Here is a 20224-nt window from a genome sequence, read left to right on the forward strand (position 1 = left end):
TGTCTGTTGTAGGAAAAGCGTAAGTAATTATGGAAGCAACTACAGTCTGTTTGCTCAGCTAGCTCCAACCCGGGAGCCAATCAACTGTTGCTGCCCAATAGGGAGAATTTTTAAAAAGTGGCAGATCACTTATTTGGTTCGAAGCGACGTCCGCAGCCTAGCAAATAGGAATCTGACATTATCACGCTTAATTTTAGCCAAATTCAGAGTCAGATGTTGCTGCCGTTTTGAAAACATACGCATAAAAAGCCGTGCAATCTCCATCTCTTTATTCTGCAGCAATCTGAAGATAAAGCTTCAAATATGGAGATAAAAAAGGGCTTCTTATCTACATGGTTGTCTGGCAGACAATGATAAGGAACTCAATCAACTTTCGGCTACAGATTGCTTGTGGGTGATGCTTGGTCAACTCCAAACAGATCAACACAACACAGTCCCCTCTCAGCCATAACTCATTCTCAGGTCTTGTCAAGTCTGAAACCCTGACCCAGAGAGCCCAGACAGGGTTCTCGACTATGATGGTACTTTCTTGTCCAGGTTTGCAGGTATTTGGATGGAACTGGATATAGAGTGAAAACATCCTCAAAGCTATAAAAAATACCAGCCATTTGAGCTAGCTCTGGGCCTTCTCATACTGCAGCTATATAGAAATACAGGAATAAAGGGCATTAATTGTACCTGAGATACAGACGAGGTTTTGAACTGAGCAGCGAAATGTTTGTATGAATCTGGTCGTGTATAATTGTGTGGAAAATCACCATCTCCAACCAGGGATGCTATGAAAGAACAGCGAGTTAAACTTTAAATGCACTCAAGTAAAGGTCTACAACTCCGTACATTTTTGAGATCAATAGCAATGGACAGAGTTTTGATTTAAAATATACTCTTCCCAGATACACTTGTTTAATAAATTTACAGAGGCCATTCTAAATATGAATCACAGACACACAGAGGAGTAATCATCCTATCCATGTTAGATACGCAGATAAATGGGCTGCATTCAAGTGGTCAATCTGTAGAATGTGCTTAGTGGAGCTTTAGAAAGAAATTATAGCATTATTTGATGCATACAGAAGGAGAAGAAAGCAAAATCCATTTTGTTCCTTTGAAAGGAAGATCAAGATGTTTTCAACCCTTTCCTGGAAGATCTGTAAATGAAATTGTAAAAAACTTTATATATTAATCAGGTGGGATGAGTTTCTTCAACTCTGTTCAAACTGCTGTGGTCACTGGTAGAAACAAAGAGAGAGCAAACCAAGGCACAAACCTCTGACACTATCAGCTCTCACTTTTCCTTGTGTACTTTAGGCAACAATTCTTGCCAATAGTGAGTTGATAACTTAATGCAGCGTTGTTTCACTGCATACTTGATTTCAAATTTAAGAACTAAGCTCTCTAGGTTACTGGTGATATCCAGAGCAAGTCTACATCAATCGGCAAGCCCAAAGATCCAGATAATTAAATTTGTCAATTCAGTTTATGTACCTCTGAATGCAACATATTCCTCCCAATTGTAACAACTTTTAGTGTCACCAACCTATTGCCTGATGACCATTAAAATGCAAGGTTTCAAAAAATCCAATTAACCTTTTATAACATTTAATAAAATGACTTGCAACTCAAAACTATAAACGGAATTACATACATTGCACCTTCTTACACACAGACAAGTGGAAGAACAAAGTATCCAAAAGAGAAGGATCTGTTCAAACCAGCTGTGCAATTTCTCCTAATGGTTAATTATAGAATAAGCCGAGGATAATGACTAGCTGAGGTAAGGTGGAGCAGGGGGATTAAGCAAGGGACAGTGGTGATTTGCATCTGCTGTGTTACCTGGTTCTTCCAGCTCTTCCTGGTGCTCCTGAAGAGAAACAGGCCTCAAAAGAGGTGACACATCCTCTCCACAATGCATGTTTTCATGGACTTGCAGAACGGAGTCTCCAATTCCTTGAACGGAGATTGAGTCATGTTTTTGATTGTGGTCATCTCTGTGCTCAGCATCTATCAAGAAGACTTGGAAGGAAAAAATCCAGCATAAACTGTTAGAATATGTCAACTCAATTAACAGGAAGTGTCACTTGATGTTTAGTCATAAATCACATATTAAACAACAAAATAGCAACTGTGACAACTAAGGAGAGGAGTTATTAGGGCAGATCAGGATGGCTCATGACTTCTTCGGAATGGCAGTCTGCGGTGGATTAACATTCTGGAGCGATTTACCCGCGCTTAAAATGGATAGCACCTTTCTTGCCCGACCTTCCTGAATCAGGTTGGGTGAGACTGAAGAAGCGAAGCATGCCCCCGACTCCAGCCTCAAAGTGCAGAAGGAGCAGTACAAAGGAAGGACGATTTATGGCAATAGCTGTCATAAGCATGTGAGTTTAAATTGGTACACATTGGAAAGGGAGAAGGAAGTTTCTAATAGTACATGGAATGTGGGGTTCAGACATTGGCGGGATGGGGGGACATGGACAGGGGTTATGCGCGCCTTTGCTGACTTATTAATCAGGTCTTAATAAATACTTTCCCATATCAACAAAAATGGTCTGAGAAGATCAAAAGTTTAGATTGATTGCCTAGGTCTATATACAAATGTCTCTTGAATGCGGTTCATCTTTCACAGAAATAATTACTTTAGAACCAAATTTGGAATTTTAATTTAAGGAGTAGCTTGTTGCAACTGAGATATACAATAACCGATAAGGAGGAACCCCATATTTCAAATTTATTGACCAACAAGGTTTTAATTCAGTTGGAAAAATAAATTGAAGTCCTCTCAACTTTTAAATTAAAGCAAAATTAATTATCGTCAAGGAGCAATTTTTGATTTAATTTTCCTAAATATCAAATGGAAGAAGATGGCGGGATTCTCTGTTGCCCGCGGCGGAAATCCCTTGGGACACGGCGATAAGGGCCAAGAATAGCTCCCGCCGCCTGAAATCGCGGGCAGGTGGCCGGTTGGTGGTGATCACAAAGCTCCGTCCCCATCAATCTGGTATCATTGCGCCGCGCACCACTGAGAACCCGTTTTGCATCTCATTATCAGGCCCACCCACGATTACACGCATGCGGGGGGGGCTCCCTTCTCCGTGCCGGCCCCCGGACAATATGGTGGAGCCTATAGCGGCCTGGCGCGGAGTAAAGAAGGTCCCCACGGAACCAGCCCGCCACAGATCAGTAGGCCCTGATCGCGGGCCAGGCCACCGTGCACCCACCCCACCACCCCGGGTCGGATACCCCCGCCCCCACCCCCAGGACGGCCCTCGCCACACTTACCTGCAGGTCCCGCCTGTGGAGGTGAGTAATCAACGCCGGCGCAGTTGGGCAAAACTTGACGGCCACTCGGCCCATCGGAGCCCGGAGAATCGCAGTCAACGGCCCCCGACTGGTGTGGTGGGAATCCCGCCGTCGCCCTAAAATCGGCGCCGGAGAATATGGAAGCCTGCATCGGGCGGCGGGGCCGGATTCGCATCTCCCGCCCCCGGGAGCGTCGGAGAATCCCGGCCGTGATATTTCTATTTCAACCCTTAGAAAGTGAGCTTTAAAACAGGCAGAAGCCTTCAAATAACTTTGGAACAATTTTTTAACAAAAATGTCAAAAGACAATTATTGGGTAATTTTAATCTTATCATGATATTCCTCATGGTTTACAGCAAGTGAGTTAGTTCAATGCAATTTTCCTGTTAGGAGCAGTGGATGGTAAACCTAAAACGGCAAGTAACCAACAGATCGAACAAATTTGATTGAATTTTCTGAGGTGACTAGGTGTGTAGATGAGGACAGTGCAGTTGTAGTCTACATGGATTTCAGTAAGGCTTTTATCAAAGTCCGCAAAGTGAGACTGATCAAGGCTACGGACAAAGTGCTGGAAAAATGGATTAGACTAGACTGGTGCTTGATGGCCATGCAAACATGATGGGACGCAGAGCCTCTTTCTGTGCTGTAAAACTTGAGGTTTTTTTTTTAAAAAGGGTGTCTCAACATAGCACTGCTTCTATTTGTTGGTAGTTGCATCCAGAATCTAATCACTAAAGTAATCTCACTTGGTGTGATAAGCTGACTGAAATTGTTTGAAGACCCGGCTTCACCCGAACCAGTAGCACCTGTTAAATCAATAAATACCAGCTAAATACAGCTTCCACAATGACTGTAATAGAACGTTGTAAATTCTATCCCCACCCAGTGACTGGTGGAACCCTGAATTGCCCTTAGTACTACTCACCATCCTGTTCATTTCTTTCAACAGCACTAAAGTTGAGCTTTGGTGGGGAAGAAATGGGGACGGTACTGACTGGCGAGGCATCCCATTGTTTGGAACAGCTCACTGCCCTCTGCAATTGAGGAGATTCTAAAATTTAAAAAAGGAGAATTAGATTCATTGCTTAATGCTTTTCAGGTGAAAAATGGTGCTTATCATGAATACAAACACAAATGGGAAATATACCCTTCTAAACAAATGTGTTTTTGGACACAAGTTTGCAATCTGCAATCGTAGTTACCATTCTGTGGGGAGAGTGGAGGGACAGACATTTCCTCTGCATGGTGTAAGCTGCTAAAGTAACTGGCAAAAATGAAGGTAAAAGCCCAGGATTCAGGTGTGAGTCTATAAACCCCAGCACTTATCATTTGATGGCTGCTGAAGTTGAAACAGATAGAACGACAGAATTCCTACAATACAGAATGGGGCCATTCGGCCCATTGAGTCGGCGCCGACCCTCTGAAAGAGCACCCCACCTAGGCCCAGTCACCAGCTCATCCCCGTAACTCACCTAATCTGCACATATGTGGACAATAAGGGGCAATTTAGCGTGGCCTATCCACCTGACCTGCCATCTTTGGACTGTGGGAAGAAACCCATGCATGTCTAATGGAGACATCATAAGGAAGGATTCCCTCTATCAGATGCCTGCACTATCCACACAGGTCTGCATGCATCAACAAGAGGTAGAGCCAAATTTCAGGATGCAGTTGGCCATTATTGTCACTGAGTGTGCCATCTATAGAGCACATCAACTACAGGTATCCTTGCAAAAGATAGCATGACTGCACATCTGATGTCCTGATGACCTGGACATTTCTCAGGTCACGTGCCAAAGTCAATGATATCTTGACATATACAATCAGAATACATTTGGCAAGTTTTCTTGCAAGTACCACCAAAAGCATGCCGTAGATACTCTGAGTGCTTATGAGGTAACATTCTTTGAAATACATCAGACATTATCACATCTTAGTGGTGCCACTGTGCCTGCTCAGAGCAGAGCCTCTGGAAATACTAAATGTCTGTGAGGTGAGGTACCCTCTCTCTACACTGATGAATACTAGGGACACTGGCAGCATGGTGGCACAGTGGTTAGCACTGTTACCTCACGGCGCCGAGGTCCCAGGTTCGATCCCGGTTCTGGGTCACTGTCAGTGTGGAGTTTGCGCATTCTCCCGGTGTCTGCATGGGTTTAGCCCCCACAACCCAAAGATGTGCAGAGTAGGTGAATTGGCCACGCTAAATTGCCCCTTAATTGGAAAAAATGAATTGGGTACTCTAAATTTTAAAAAAAATTTGTATTATGGTCACAGAAAGTAATCACAAAGAAGTTCTGCAGCTTTATCGGTCTGACATTCCGGTTTGTATCTTTCTTTGTTGCTTCCAAATACCTCAGATAAGGAAGGGATTAATTGGAAAGTCAATAACCAATAATTAGTAGGAATTAAAATATTGCCTCAGAAACAAGAGAACCCAAGAACTAGCAGGATAATAAATAATACACAATAAGTCCAAATCATAGAAGAGGAAAATAAGGTAGGCAAAGAAACAACTTGAGGATAGTTAACATTAAAGGGACTGATACACTGTCCGTGTGGAGTTTGCACATTCTCCCCATATCTGTTGGTTTCACCCCCACAAGGTTTCACCCTCACAACCCAAAGATGTGCGAATAGGTGGATTGGCCGTGTTAATTTGCCCCTAATTGGAAAAAATAATTGGGTGCTCTAAATTTATTTTTTAAAAACATTAAAGGGAACCTGAAAATCAATTACTGGCATGCAATAAGTGGGAGGTACTGTGGGATTGATTAGGGGACAAAAGGGTGTCACATGTACTGCACTGCACTGTAAATTCTATGTCTAGTACCCACGTACAGATTTTTTAAAAAGTGGAGGCAAGGCTAGAATACTTGATAAGTACTTTTAGTATCGATTGTTACAAGGAAGAGAATGCTGACAGTACAAACAGGGATGATAGAGGTAATAGATGGATGAAGAATTGATGGGAAGGATGTACTGGAAATGTCATCTAGTCTGGAGGCAGGAGACCAAGTGGGAATGGAGATAGAAGGACTTTCCATAAACTTCCAATCATCCTTAGATATGGTACATGCCAGAGGATTCAAGAATGACAATGTGACACCTTTATTCAAGAAAGGGTGCAAAGACTAGTAACTACAAGTTAAGAGTGGGTACGGTTTTAGGAAACAATAATTGGGGGGGAAAAAATCAACAGGCATTTGAAGATGTATAGGCCAATTATAGAAAGCCATCACCAAATTGTAACGGCACATTGTGTTCGACGAATCTAATTGAATTTGTTGATGGAGCAACAGTGAAGGTTAATGAAGGGAAAGCAATGGATGGTGTCCATGTGATTTGTAAGCAACTGTTTCACCAAATACTGCATAAAAGATGGGTTAACAAAAATGTTACTCATGCAATGGGGTGTTGGATAAATAATTGACAGAAAACAAGGATCCCGCACATGGTTGCAGCAGTTCAAGGCAGCAGCTCATAACCACCCTCTCAGAGCAATTAAGGATAGACAATAAAATTGTTGACCTAGCCAGCCACATTCATGCCCTGTGAAAGACTAAAAAGTAAATGGTTGTTTCTCAAACCGGGAAGTTGGGAGATAATAGTGTTCCCAAAAGGTTCAATGCTAGGGACCACTGCATAATAATTATATGTAAATGGGCAGCACGGTAGCTCAGTGGTTAGCACTGCTGCTTCACAGCGCCAGGGACCCGGATTTGGTTTGCGGAGTCTGCACACACTCTCCGTGCCTGTGTGGGTTTCCTCTGGGTGTTCCGTTTTCCCCCCACAAGTCCCGAAAGACATGCTGTTAGATAATTTGGACATTCTAAATTCTCCCTCTGTGTACCTGAACAGGCGCCGGAATGTGGCGACTCGGGGGTTTTCACAGTAACTTCATTACAGTATGAATGTAAGTCTACTTGTGACACTAATAAAGATTATTATAAGGGATGCGAGGAAGATATGAGGAAGAGGTTTTTAACGTACTGAATGGTATTTTCATTTTCAAAAGACCTGGAACTCACGGTCCAAGGAGCGGTGGATCAAGGACGACAATAGTATGCAAAAGGAAATTGGATGGGCACTTGAGGGAAATAAAATTGAATGGCTATGGGAGAGAGTGAGGGATTGGGGCTGAATGAGTGGGTCATTTTGCAGAGAGTCCAGCGTGGGTAGAATGGTCTCTTTCTGTGCTGTTATGACCATTTTCCACAAGGTTTAAGATTACTCAGATTGAAATCAATAATTTTTCAGTGCTGAAAACTCACCAGCTCCATGAAGGGCAATTGGCTGAATTGAGGAATGGCTGCCAAGGAAGAAAAAAAATAAAAACAAATTAGGGTTAATAATAACCTATTAACAAACAACACATCCCAAAAGTATGCTGGCCGCTGCATTCCTTACCAACTTGTCTCAATTTTTACATTGTTCCAAAGAACAGAAACTTTCAGAACTGTTTCACTCCAGGGAACAAAAGTACATAGAGCAAAACATTAAAATCTTACCAAAATAGCTGGGGCCTACAAGCCCCCTTTTAAGTACCAACACATTCCAGCAAGGACCAACACCAATGCTGGTTTACTTACTTGGTCTCTTGGTCGGGTCCGGAAGCAAGAAAATCCCAAACAAAGATCGCATCGCCAACACTGATTACGCTTAGCTGGTCTGGAGTGAATGTAGCTTGCCGAATTGTTTCAGAGTGACCAATGAACAACTGGTTAAAAAAAGAACATAAATGCATTGCAGTCGATAAAACTGAATGACATGAAGCAAAATCAGTTTTCACAGCATATCAGTTTATCCAATCAGCTAGAAAATAAGACAAGTCTTCCTGAAATTGATATCCAGCAATGCAGAATCAACTGTCGTGCAACAATGAACATAAAACTTACTTAGCATCTCATTTGACATCCAAAGTTGGTTTCAGATGTACATCATCAGATGGGAGTACCTATTACTTATATGTGTTTATACATAGTGTATTTGGGGGCGGCACCGTACCGCAATGATTAGCACTGCTACCTCATGGCGTTAAGGACCCGGGTTCAAATCCTGACTCTGGGTCACTGTCCGTGTGGAGTTTGCACATTCTCCCCGAGTCTGCGTGGGTCTCACCCCACAACTCAAAAAGATGTGCAGGGCAGGTGGATTGGACATGCTAAATTGCCTCTTAAATTGGAAAAAAATTGGATACTCTAATTAAAAAAAATAAATAAATACATTGCATTTGTGGCTAATGTCATGAGCAAGATACTTCATTTTCAGTCTGTTTTAAATTGAATTCCAATTTCTTCCTTCCTCTCCTGAGGCATTGCTGCGGTAGAGGTCCAAATGTCAGAAGCCACTTACTCAGCTAAAGCGCCCTCTCCTTATATGTGGGCCCAGACAATGTGTTAAAATGTTATTCATCTGTGCAAAGCACCAAAAGCAAATAACCCTGCCATCTGTGAGCTCACCCATATACTGTCCAGCTGTAATTATTGGACAAACATTAGAGGATGGAAAACATGGCAACTTTTTCTTTACTATCCAAGCCCAATGAAATGAAGTGCGGTGGTAGTATCAATACTGCCTTAGCTGATATGAGGCAGTTCAACAGAGACTAGAGACTGAAAAGAGAACTTTGGTGATTTACAAGGTTTAGAATTACAACATGAAGTGCATTAACGCACTGCAATAAGGGGACATTTCAGATTTTTCACTTAATATTGACCGATGAACACTTCCTCTTGCCAATGTTTTATACAAGGGTCGAATAACTTGCTTCAATTTAGTCAGCTGTCCTTCAGATGCATTTTGCCGTTAAAATTGCTACAAATAAATAACACTTTGAAACAATATTGAAATGCATCTCACAACAATAACTGTGAATGCCTGGACATAATTAATTCCATTAGGGAACTCAAACGCGACCAGTTCTCCACCTCCCTGTGAAGTATTTCCAGGACCCTACAGCGGGTGAAGTGTAATGGAGCTCTGTTATGGTGTACTAGAAGGCTGAAAGCTCTCGATGATGCACAAAGTTGCAATAATAAAATGCCCAAAACCTTGACTCTAACCTATCCTTTTAGCTTTGGATGACATACATCAGGTTTCATGCAGGGGCGGGGGAAGAGAGAGAGAAATAGGGCAACTGAATTTTTAAAAAAAAAGTTCCTTTATTATTTCTCTACCTTAATGTATCAGTATATAAGATGTCAAACGAAACCCAGACTTCACTTGTGTATTTGTACTGAAGTAATGTCGATCTAACATGTTCAAAAAATATTAACACTGAAATCCCATACCTGGAAGTTAATGTCCTGTTTCATATGATAATCCCAGATTTTAATGACTTTCTCCCCAGTTGTCAGTAGATATCGAATGTCCTCACTCACAGCTAAAGATGAGGAAATCGTCTTGTGTATATTACAAATCTATTAGAACAAGAAAGTTCAATTACTGCAAAGAGTATACTTTCTGTCAAACTCCAAGAGACTAGACCTGTCTACTATGCTCCACTAAGGCTCTGGTTTAGAGCCTGTAATGCTTCATCCAATATCTAACGTTTTTTCCCACTACCAGTTTATTAAAGAAGGTATTAGCATTGATCAAAAAAGGATAAATCAAAGTAGTGTAATCAAAGGCTGCAAACACAAATTAAACCATGACTACACAATTAAATTGCCAACTTAGCAAATAAAAACCCAACATTTTAATTTATAATAAATCTAAATTGACACCTCAATCCAAGATCAATTAACTTAGCACAGTTCAGGAACTGAATCTAGAATATTCCTGGTCTATGACAATTACTTGCTGCCTTAACCAACTAACAAACTAAGCCACCGGGGCAACTGTAAACAAATTGTTAAGAATTCTAAATATATTTTTTATGATAAACTTTATTGTCACAAGTGGACTTGCAATGAAGTTACTGTGAAAAGCCCTCAAATACTTGATAAGCTCTGTTGTAGCTTGTAGTGTAGTATACTCTTGCTGCAGCTCTTCAATTGTAATTGTAGCAAGTACCCCCTAACTATACATGTTTAACTAAGAAATGATATCAGGTATGTACCTCTCGAATCAATTTCCCAGTCCTTGCATTTAGCCACAGTATCTTATTAGAGGAGGTAGTCACTAACAGCTGTCCGATTGCAGCAGATGGATAGCAGACTTTGACAGCAGTGTCAAGGGTGGTCGTCTCCAGGTCCAGAATACTGACATCTACAAGCATTATCTACAAGAAAAGGAGTATAGATGAAAACGGATTCTTGCTGTGACTACAATGTAGCTGGCACAGATAAACAGATAAATCTATATTGCAGTTGTCACACCTTGAGAGTGAGTGCCAGCTATAAATGCAAGGTTCATTTAAAGTAGAAACGTTTCATAATACTAACGAAACCTGAATAAAGCATACTTACAAAGGGATTAACTGTTGCTAATGACTAATTTTATCATGTTTGCTTTAATATAGGATGCAGATGATTGTAGAAGTGTGTTCCCCTTTGTTGCTAGCATTCACTATCACAGCACTGCCACATTTAGTAAATCAACACCCAATGCTAATGTTGAGTCCAGAAGGCTGCAAAAGGTCTATCAGAAGATGAGGTGCTGTTCTTCCAGTTTGGAACATTGCAGCAGGCCAAGGACAGATATGTGGACATGAGAGCAAGATGGTGAGTTGAAATGGCAAGTGATAGGAAGGTTGGAGCCAAGCTTGCAGACCGAGTGAAGGTGTTCCGCAAAGAGGCAATTTAATTAGACTGTGAACTTTCTCCTCCATCTTGACCCTTCTTTTAATCCAAATTTTAATTGTCCAAATGCAACCGTTTGTCCAACACACCCAACCTCAGTTAGTTGTTCTTTCATTCCTATCTTACCTTTCTGCCTCAACATTTTCATTAACACTTGCTTGTCTTGTGCTCTAAACATCCTTTACCAACCTCTCCTATGTTATGGGAGAGGTGTTTTCAGAACTCCAAAACGTATCATGAAGTTCAACCAACCCCCACCTTTAATGGATTGTTGCTTTTGAAGCACACGGCTTGTTCCCAGGTGTAATATTACAATTATGGACACGTGGTTTTTAAAACAAAACAATGTTTATTCCATGAACTCAAATTAACCTTTTAAATAAACATTGGATCTCTTAACACCCCTTACTTCAAAGATAACCTCGAAAATAATACACTACCCAATCCTGCAAACTGTTCCTTTGCACATCCAAAAGACAACAAATCCTTCAAAATGAAGCACATTAGATTTATATTCAATACTGAGACCTTTTTACAATTCCGATTTCACCAAAGGATTAAGAGATAGTCCTTCATGGCAGAGATCACCAGCAATGCAGCTCACAGCCACACCCAAGCTTTCTTCAAACTGAAACTAAAACTCCCAAAAGCAGAAGTGAGCTCAGCTCCCCCGTGACATCACTTCAGTAATATGATCAGCTTTATTTCTTAAAAGATACATTTCTTAAACATCCAATTCTTAAAGGCACTCTCACATGACACCTAGTTCACACCTATCCCAGACCTTCTACTTCATGATCATAATGAATGACAGAGCAGGCTCAAAGGGACGTATGCCTCCTCCTGCTTTCTATGTCTCTATGTTCCACTTGCTTCACCCCCCTCTTAAACATATAAATCCATCACATTTCTCCCTCTCTTTAGTTCTGAAGATGAGCCAAATGGACTCAAAACATTAACTTTTTCACTCCACGGATGCTCTCTGACCTGAGTTTTACCAGCATTTTCTGTTTTATTTCAGATGTTGAGCATCCGCAATATTTTGCTTTCAGTTTACTGCCGTAAAGATATACTGCGTTGGTTGGACCCAACAATACCGTGGGTGGGTGGATTTTGGAGGGGGGGGGGGGGGGCAGTCACTATTGACCTGAAGTTTAAGTTGCCCAGCTGTATTATTACGATCTGCATAGAGAATTCGGAATCCACTTTATTTACTGAAAGAAGTCACAGGATTGCATGGCTTAAAACAAATGAATTTTATTATACAAGAATCAAGTAAAGCAAACATTACTAAAACTGTCACAGATAACTACCAATATTTACATCGGAAAGCACAATAAAACAGTCACATGTACCCGAGGCTAAACTCGAACTAAATCTACCCCTTTCCAACTATGACTCACCCAGAAAGTATTTGCTATTTATAAGGTTCTTGAAGAATACAACTTTCTTCGGACCAACTCCAAACTTTCCACAGCTCTCTTGTAAGATTTGGGACTTTACAGTCAACAGCTGTTCCACAGCTCTTGAGCAGATTCTAAGCTAAATTGCTTGTTTTACTATGAGGGCTACTGTGGGTTTCTTCCTCTGTATCCAGGTTCGGCATGTTTTCCAGCCTCTTTTTCCCTCACGAACCCGGTCTCCAAACTGAACTCAACTCCCACCCGCATTCCATGTGGTGAATGATAAAGTTATTATTTTCTTTGCTTAATGTGCGGGACTGTCTAGCATTCAACTCTTTGCTCCCTCAACTCAACGAGCTGCAAGTGTCTCTTCTGCTCCCAAACTGAACTGCTTCCTTCTGTCAGCAAAACACACAGATAAATTAAACAAAGGCACCTCCCTAACTCCCACAGCCCATCTCCATGACAGCATGACGTACTTGGGATGTTCTAAACTGAAATGCAATCTAACTGTTACCTCCAAAACCAAACCTTTGATTCAGAGACCCACATTAATAATTTCTATTTTTAATATCATCAATAACCCGCCCATCATGACCTGCCGGGCCCATCAAGAAACTCATTCATTTATAAACTGCTTTTAGCTTTGTTTCATCAGAGAACTACATACAAAATTAAATATTTTGTTGAGATAAGTGTAGACCTCCTTGTTCATAGAACAGTACAGCACAGAACAGGCCCTTCGGCCCTCAATATTGTGCCGAGCCATGATCACCCTACTCAAGCCCACGTTTCCACCCTATACCCGTAACCCAACAACCCCCCCCTTAACCTTACTTTTATTAGGACACTACGGGCAATTTAGCATGGCCAATCCACCTAACCCGCACATCTTTGGACTGTGGGAGGAAACCGGAGCACCCGGAGGAAACCCACGCACACAGGGGGAGGACGTGCAGACTCCACACAGACAGTGACCCAGCCGGGAATCGAACCTGGGACCCTGGAGCTGTGAAGCATTTATGCTAACCACCATGCTACCCTGCTGCCCCTGTGTTCTACCACAAGCACAGTACGGGTGATCTAAGTTTTCTCCCTTCTAATTTTGGCCGTATTTATCTAAATGCAGATCACTCTATTTTGAATGGCCACTATTCGAGGTGCTCTGACAATTTCTTAAAGTCTGTTCCTTCATCCCTATCAGGATCACATCTTGAAAATTCTGATTTAACACCATGAAGCTATCATCATCACAAGGACTGCACTGGTTCAAGAAGGATCAGCACCACCTTCTTAGGAAAACTAGGAATGAGAAATATGTGCCCCTGCCTGCATCGCTCACAGCTTGCAGGAGAAACTGAAAAAAGACACTCAGTACAGAATTGTCACGTAGGTTTTTATAGCCTTAATCCCTCAGAAGCTGAATAATTCTCCAAACATTACTGCTGCTTAAAGCTATCAAGGAGAGTAAACGTTTTTCCACAGGAAGGGAAACATTTGTAACCATCAAGCAGAGTGTTTCTGTTCACTAGAGGCCGGAATAACATCAGCGGAAACCGGGGGATGGGGTAGACAGACTTCCAAACTATTTGAAGCTACTTGCAATTCAAGAATATTTAAAGCACAAGAAACTTAGAAAAAAGAAATTCATTTCGTAGACCTTTAATATGTTATTACAGGGATAAAATTGTTCCGGCGAGCTACGACAAATTACCTCGTCTAGCGAGTGAGCATCCATCACAGTGACAGTGTATTCAGATGGGCCCACAAAAGCTAAGTAACGGCTATCACTGCTCACTGTTAGTGCATCTGGACCATGATGGCTGCCTCTTGCCACAACATTACCTGGAAGAATAGTGTACTATTAGTAACTAAAACAATTCAGATAAAGATTAGAACATCATTTGGCGCACACAACTTTCATTAAAAGCGAGATCAGAAAACTATCTCCACTTTTTCTCGATATGAATTTATTAGGCAAATGTTTCTTTTCGTTCTTGGGAGTGAAGTATCATTTGAACAGGATACAATGGAAAATCTGTCAGGGTAGACCCAACTTACGATTTTTCATCCTATTAACTGAAACGGACAGAAAGTTGAGGACCTCCATTAAGATATTTGATTTTCCCACGCTATTGGGTCCAAGTATTCACTCTTCCAACAACTTAAAGGTAGCTGGCATTTATATAGCACCTTTAACATAATAATGTCCCAAGGCAATTTGCAAGCGCACTATCAAATACAATTGACTCCGAACCACACAAGGAATGATAACTGGGCACAAAGAGGCAAGTTTTAAAGTGCATCTTAAAGAAAGAGAGAACGGTAGAGAGACTGAGGGGTTTAGGGGAGGAATTCCAAAGCTTAGGGTTGAGGCAATTAAAGGCAATGCTGTCAATAGGTGCAGCAATTGGAGATATGCAAGAGCCAGAATTAGAAGAGCTCAGAGATTCAGAAGGGTTTTAGAGCTGGAAAAGATAATGATAAGGAGGGGCAAAACTTTGAGGTGGATTTGAGAATTTTAAAATCAAAAGGATGATAGTTGAATGGGACTTGGTGTGAACTGGAACAGAGGCAGAGGCTCTGGATCAGGAAAATACAAGGATGGCCGGGGGAACATTGGAATATTCAAATCTAGATTGAAAAAAGGGAGAGATGCAGGGGTTTCAGTAGCAGATGAGCTGAGACAGGGGCAGAGACAGGTGAAAATAGGTTGTCTTGGTAATAGAGCATGGTCAGAGGCTCATCTCAAATAGCATGCCACAGCTGCTAATAGCTTGATTTGGTCTCAGACAAACAGGGGAGTGGAGTCAGCGGCTGGGAACGGTTTGTGGTGAGTCTGAAGACAATGGTATCAGTCTTCCCAATACTTAGATGAAATTGCTAGAGCTTGATTCAGGACAGGTAGTGTGACAAATCATAAACAGTGGCAAAGTTGATGGAGGTGCTAATGCAGTAGAGATGGGTATTGGAGTGTACATATGGAACCTGCTATGTTTTCAGATGATGTGGCCAATGGACAGCCTGCAGTTATAAAATGGCACAGGGCCAAGCATAGATCCTTGGAGGACTCCAGAGGTAACAGTGCATCCAGGCAATAAAGAAAGAACTTTGCATGTCTGAAAGCTCCTGGACATTCCAAAGTGCTTTACAGCCAATGACGTGCTTTTGGAGTGTTGTCACTATTATAGTGTAGTTAGTGTTGCAATGCTTTATGGCCAAAGTGCCAAAAGAAAATTTGTTTGTCTGATTTTAGAAGATTAACATTTTTAGTTTTCATCCCATCAATCTCTAACTTTGTTTAAGCCTATTTAAAGCCCAATGATATCTTACAGATAATGTCCCAGACATGACCACCACCATCCCTGGGTTAGTCCTCTCTCACCAGCAGGGCAGACCCAGCAGAGGTGGCGGGACAGCGACATACAGCTGGTGGGCGTTGCCCTGAGGGTCTTCAACATCAGTTCTGGACCAAGTCTCATGGCATCAGGACAAACATCGACAAGGAACCTCCTGCTGATTACCACCAAAACCCACCCCCAACTCTGCTGGTGAATCAGTACTTCTCCATGTTGAACACCACTTAGAGGAAGCACTGAGGGTGGCACAGGCGCAGAATGCACTCTGAGTGGGAGATTTTAATGTCCATCACCAAGAGTGGTTCAGCAGCACCACAGACTGAACTAGCCAAGTCCGAAGGGATGTAGCTGCAAGACTGGGTCTGCTACAGGTGGTGAGGGAACCAACAAGGAGGAAAAACATAGAACATAGAACATTACAGCGCAGTACGGGCCCTTCGGCCCTCGATGTTGCGCCGACCTGTGAAACCATCTGAAGCCTATCTGACCTACACTATTCCATTTTCATCCATATGTCAATCCAGTGACCACTTAAATGCCCTTAAAGTTGGCGAGTCTACTACTATTGCAGGCAGGGCGTTCCACACCCCTACTACTCTCTGAGTAAAGAAACTGCCTCTGACATCTGTCCTATATCTACCACCCCTCAATTTAAAGCTATGTCCCCTCGTGTTGGTCATCACCATCCGAGGAAAAAGACTCTCACTGTCCACCCTATCTAACCCTCTGTGACTATCTTATATGTCTCTATTAAGTCACCTCTCAGCCTTCTCCTCTCTAACGAAAACAACCTTAAGTCCCTGAGCCTTTCCTCGTAAGACCTTCCCTCCATACCAGGCAACATCCTAGTAAATCTCCTCTGAACCCTTTCCAAAGCTTCCACATCCTTCCTATAATGTGGTGACCAGAACTGCACGCAGTACTCCAGGTGCGGTCACACCAGAGTTTTGTACAGCTGCAGCATGACCTCGTGGCTCCGAAACTCAATCCCCCTATTGATAAAGGCTAGCACACCATATGCCTTCTTAACAGCCCTATTAACCTGGGTGGCAACTTTCAGGGATTTATGTACCTGGATGCCGAGATCTCTCTGTTCATCTACACTACCAAGAATCTTGCCATTAGCCCAGTACTCTGCATTCCTGTTACTCCTTCCAAAGTGAACCACCTCACACTTTTCCGCATTAAACGCCATCTGCCACCTCTCAGCCCAGCTCTGCAGCTTATCTATGTCCCTCTGTAACTTATAACATCCTTCAGCACTATCCACAACTCCACCGACCTTCGTGTCATCTGCAAATTTACTAACCCATCCTTCTACACCCTCTTCCAGGTCATTTATAAAAATGACAAACAGCAGTGGCCCCAAAACAGATCCTTGCGGTACACCACTAGTAACTGAACTCCAGGATGAACATTTGCCATTAACCACCACCCTCGGTCTTCTTTCAGCTAGCCAATTACTGATCCAAACCGCTAAATCACCTTCAATCCCATACTTCCGTATTTTCTGCAATAGCCTACCATGGGGAACCTTATCAAACGCCTTACTGAAATCCATATACACCACATCAACCGCTTTACCCTCATTCTCGCCAACCTGCCTGCTTGCCACAGATGGATCTGTCCATGACAGTATCAGTGGAAGTGACCACCACACTGTCCTTCTAGAGAGGAAATCCCATCTTCACATTGAACGCGCCCTCCATTGTGTTGTGTGGCACTACCATCATTCTAAATGAGATAATTTTCAGACAGATCTAGCAACTCAAGGCTGGGCTTTGGTTTTGCGCCATCAGCAGCAGAATTGTACTCAACCATCATCTATAATCTCATTACCTAGCATAGCCCCCATTCTACCATTACCACAAAGCCAGAGAAATAACCATGGTTCATGAAGAGTGCAGGAGGGCATGCCAGGAGTAGCATCAGGCATAACTAAAATGAGGTGCCAATCTCATAAAATTTTTAATTTTATTTTTTATAAATTGAGAGTACCCAATTCATTTTTTCCAATTAAGGGGCAATTTAGTGTGGCCAATCCAGCTACCCTGCACATCTTTGGTTTGTGGGGGAGAAACCCACGCAAGCACGGGGAGAATGTGCAAACTCCACACGGACCGTGACCCAGAGCCGGGATCGAGCCTGGGACCTCGGCGCTGAGAGGCATCAGGGCTAACCCACTGCGCCACCATGCTGCCCCCAACACAGGATTACTTGTGAGCCAACAGCATAAGCATTAAGTGACTGGCAGATGTAAGTGATTCCACAAACAACAGATCAGATCGACCTAATCAACCCACACCTTTCCATGTGACTGCTAATTCTATCCCGAATAATTGTTTCTGGCTAGTCTAGGTTTGCTGGAGTTTAGAAGAGAAAGAGGTGACTTGATTGGAGCATATAAGATCCTGGTATTTACATAGAATTTACAGTGCAAAAGGAGGCCATTCGGCCCATTGAGTCTGCACCGGCTTTTGGAAAGAGCACCCTACCCAAGGTTAACACCTCCCCCTATCCCCGTAACCCCACCCAACACTAAGGGCAATTTTGGACACTAAGGGCAATTTATCATGGCCAATCCACCTAACCTGCACATCTTTGGACTGTGGGAGGAAACCGGAGCACCCGGAGGAAACCCACGCACACACGGGGAGGATGTGCAGACTCCGCACATACAGTGATCCAAGCCGGAATCGAACCTGGGACCCTGGAGCTGTGAAGCGATTGTGCTACCCACAATTCTACCTGATGGGTCTTGACAGGATTGATGTAGAGATCTGTACATCTGAATGCATGTAAAGGGTTAACATCCATAAGCAAGTGCTAGATAACCACTAGATGGCAGCACCAGAGATATATAATATATATATATATATATTAAAAAAGGTAAACTCAGAGTTCCCGCCTCTTCGTGTTAGGAGTGACTAGTGAACAGAGTTAGAGCGAGATAGCTTAATGTGCAGGTGTAGTTAATCATTATATATATTTAATCTCATTAATCTAATCTACAGTTATAGTTATTGAAGAGTGAACAAACTCACAATTAATTTATAATTGTTGCTCACTATTTGCTTTATTTGAAGACTTTGAGTGTAACTGAAAATCAAGCATACGACCATTCTGGCAGTAAGCAAGTGAGTAACAAGATATTACAAAACGTAATATAACAGAGAGGACGCTGCCTTTTATGGGAGAATCTAGAACTAGCGGGCACTGTTTAAAAATAAGAGGTCCGAGATCCCAGGTTCAATCCTGACTCTGCGTCACTGTCCGTGTGGAGTTTGCACATTCTCCCCGTGTTTGCGTGGGTCTCACCCCCACAATCCAAAGATGTGCAGGCTAGGTGGATTGACCACGCTAAATTGCCCCTTAATTGGAAAAAATTAATTGGGTACTCTTAAATTTATTAAAACAAAATAAGAGGTTGTCCATTTAAAACTGAGATGAGGTAAATTTTTCTCTCCGAGTGTCATAGAAGCCCTACAGTGCAGGAGGAGGCCATTCGGCCCATCAAATCTGCACCAACCCTCCGAAAGAGCATCCTACCTGGGCCCACGCCCCACCCTCTCCCTGTAACCCCACCTAACCGTTTGGACACTAAGGGGAAATTTAGCATGGCCAATCCACCTAACCTGCACATCTTTGGACAGTGGGGTGAAACTGGAGCACCCGGAGGACACCCACATAGACACGGGGAAAATGTGCAAACTCCACACAGTCACCCGAAGCCAGAATTGAACCTGGATCCCTGGCGCGACCTTTGGAAATCTTGCTGAAAAGGCAGTAAAAGCAAAGTCTTTAGATATTTTTTAAGGCAGAGGCGGATAGGTCATTTGTAGGCAAGAGGGTGATAGCTTATCGGAAGGAGGCGGGATGCAGATTTGAGGTTACTTTCAGATCAATCATGATCTTATTAAATGGTAGAGTAGGCGCAAGATGCCGAATGGCCTAATCCTGCTCCTTGTTCATATATTCATTGTAAGAATATAACTGGCTGCAGTTATGGGATAGCAGCCATTTTGGTTTCACATTGCACTCAGTTACCCATGAAATCCAAATCCATTCAACCTTTTCCTAGGCTTCCCTCCAAACATATCCTCACAAACATCCCACAACAACTTGCAATTTAGACATTGACCACTGGAATGTGCTGCAAGTGCTTAAGTGGTTATCACTTGGACTAAAACTCTGAATCTAAACTATGTAACTTACCCAAGATCCTGATGACATGGTGATCCTCCTCAGCTGCATTGTACAGAGCCAATGACCCCAGAGATCCAGCACTGTACATATATTCTCCGTTGGGTGAAAACACAAGTCCAATCACCTCTCCTCTGTGCTGCCTGGAAACCACACACATGAAATATAAGCAAAAACCTGAGACTGAAACCTCACTCACAAGAACACAATTAGG

The 20224-nt window shown here is 42.5% G+C and overlaps 1 protein-coding gene across 1 annotated transcript in view; it reads right to left on the bottom strand.

Moving 5' to 3' along the window:
- The window catches only part of wdr90 (WD repeat domain 90), a 100888-nt gene that overhangs the window by 20092 nt on the left and 60572 nt on the right, over positions 1 to 20224 (bottom strand). The window contains exons 22-30 of the mRNA XM_038820874.1: positions 20023 to 20153; positions 14163 to 14293; positions 10364 to 10525; positions 9594 to 9722; positions 7893 to 8020; positions 7575 to 7612; positions 4226 to 4351; positions 1834 to 2013; positions 679 to 776 (exon numbers count right to left, since the gene is read on the bottom strand). Coding sequence (XP_038676802.1) covers positions 679 to 776; positions 1834 to 2013; positions 4226 to 4351; positions 7575 to 7612; positions 7893 to 8020; positions 9594 to 9722; positions 10364 to 10525; positions 14163 to 14293; positions 20023 to 20153 — 1123 coding nt within the window. The remainder of the gene's footprint in view (positions 1 to 678; positions 777 to 1833; positions 2014 to 4225; positions 4352 to 7574; positions 7613 to 7892; positions 8021 to 9593; positions 9723 to 10363; positions 10526 to 14162; positions 14294 to 20022; positions 20154 to 20224) is intronic.

Source organism: Scyliorhinus canicula, chromosome 15 (assembly GCF_902713615.1).
Source record: "Scyliorhinus canicula chromosome 15, sScyCan1.1, whole genome shotgun sequence".
NCBI classification, from domain to species: Eukaryota; Metazoa; Chordata; class Chondrichthyes; order Carcharhiniformes; family Scyliorhinidae; genus Scyliorhinus; species Scyliorhinus canicula.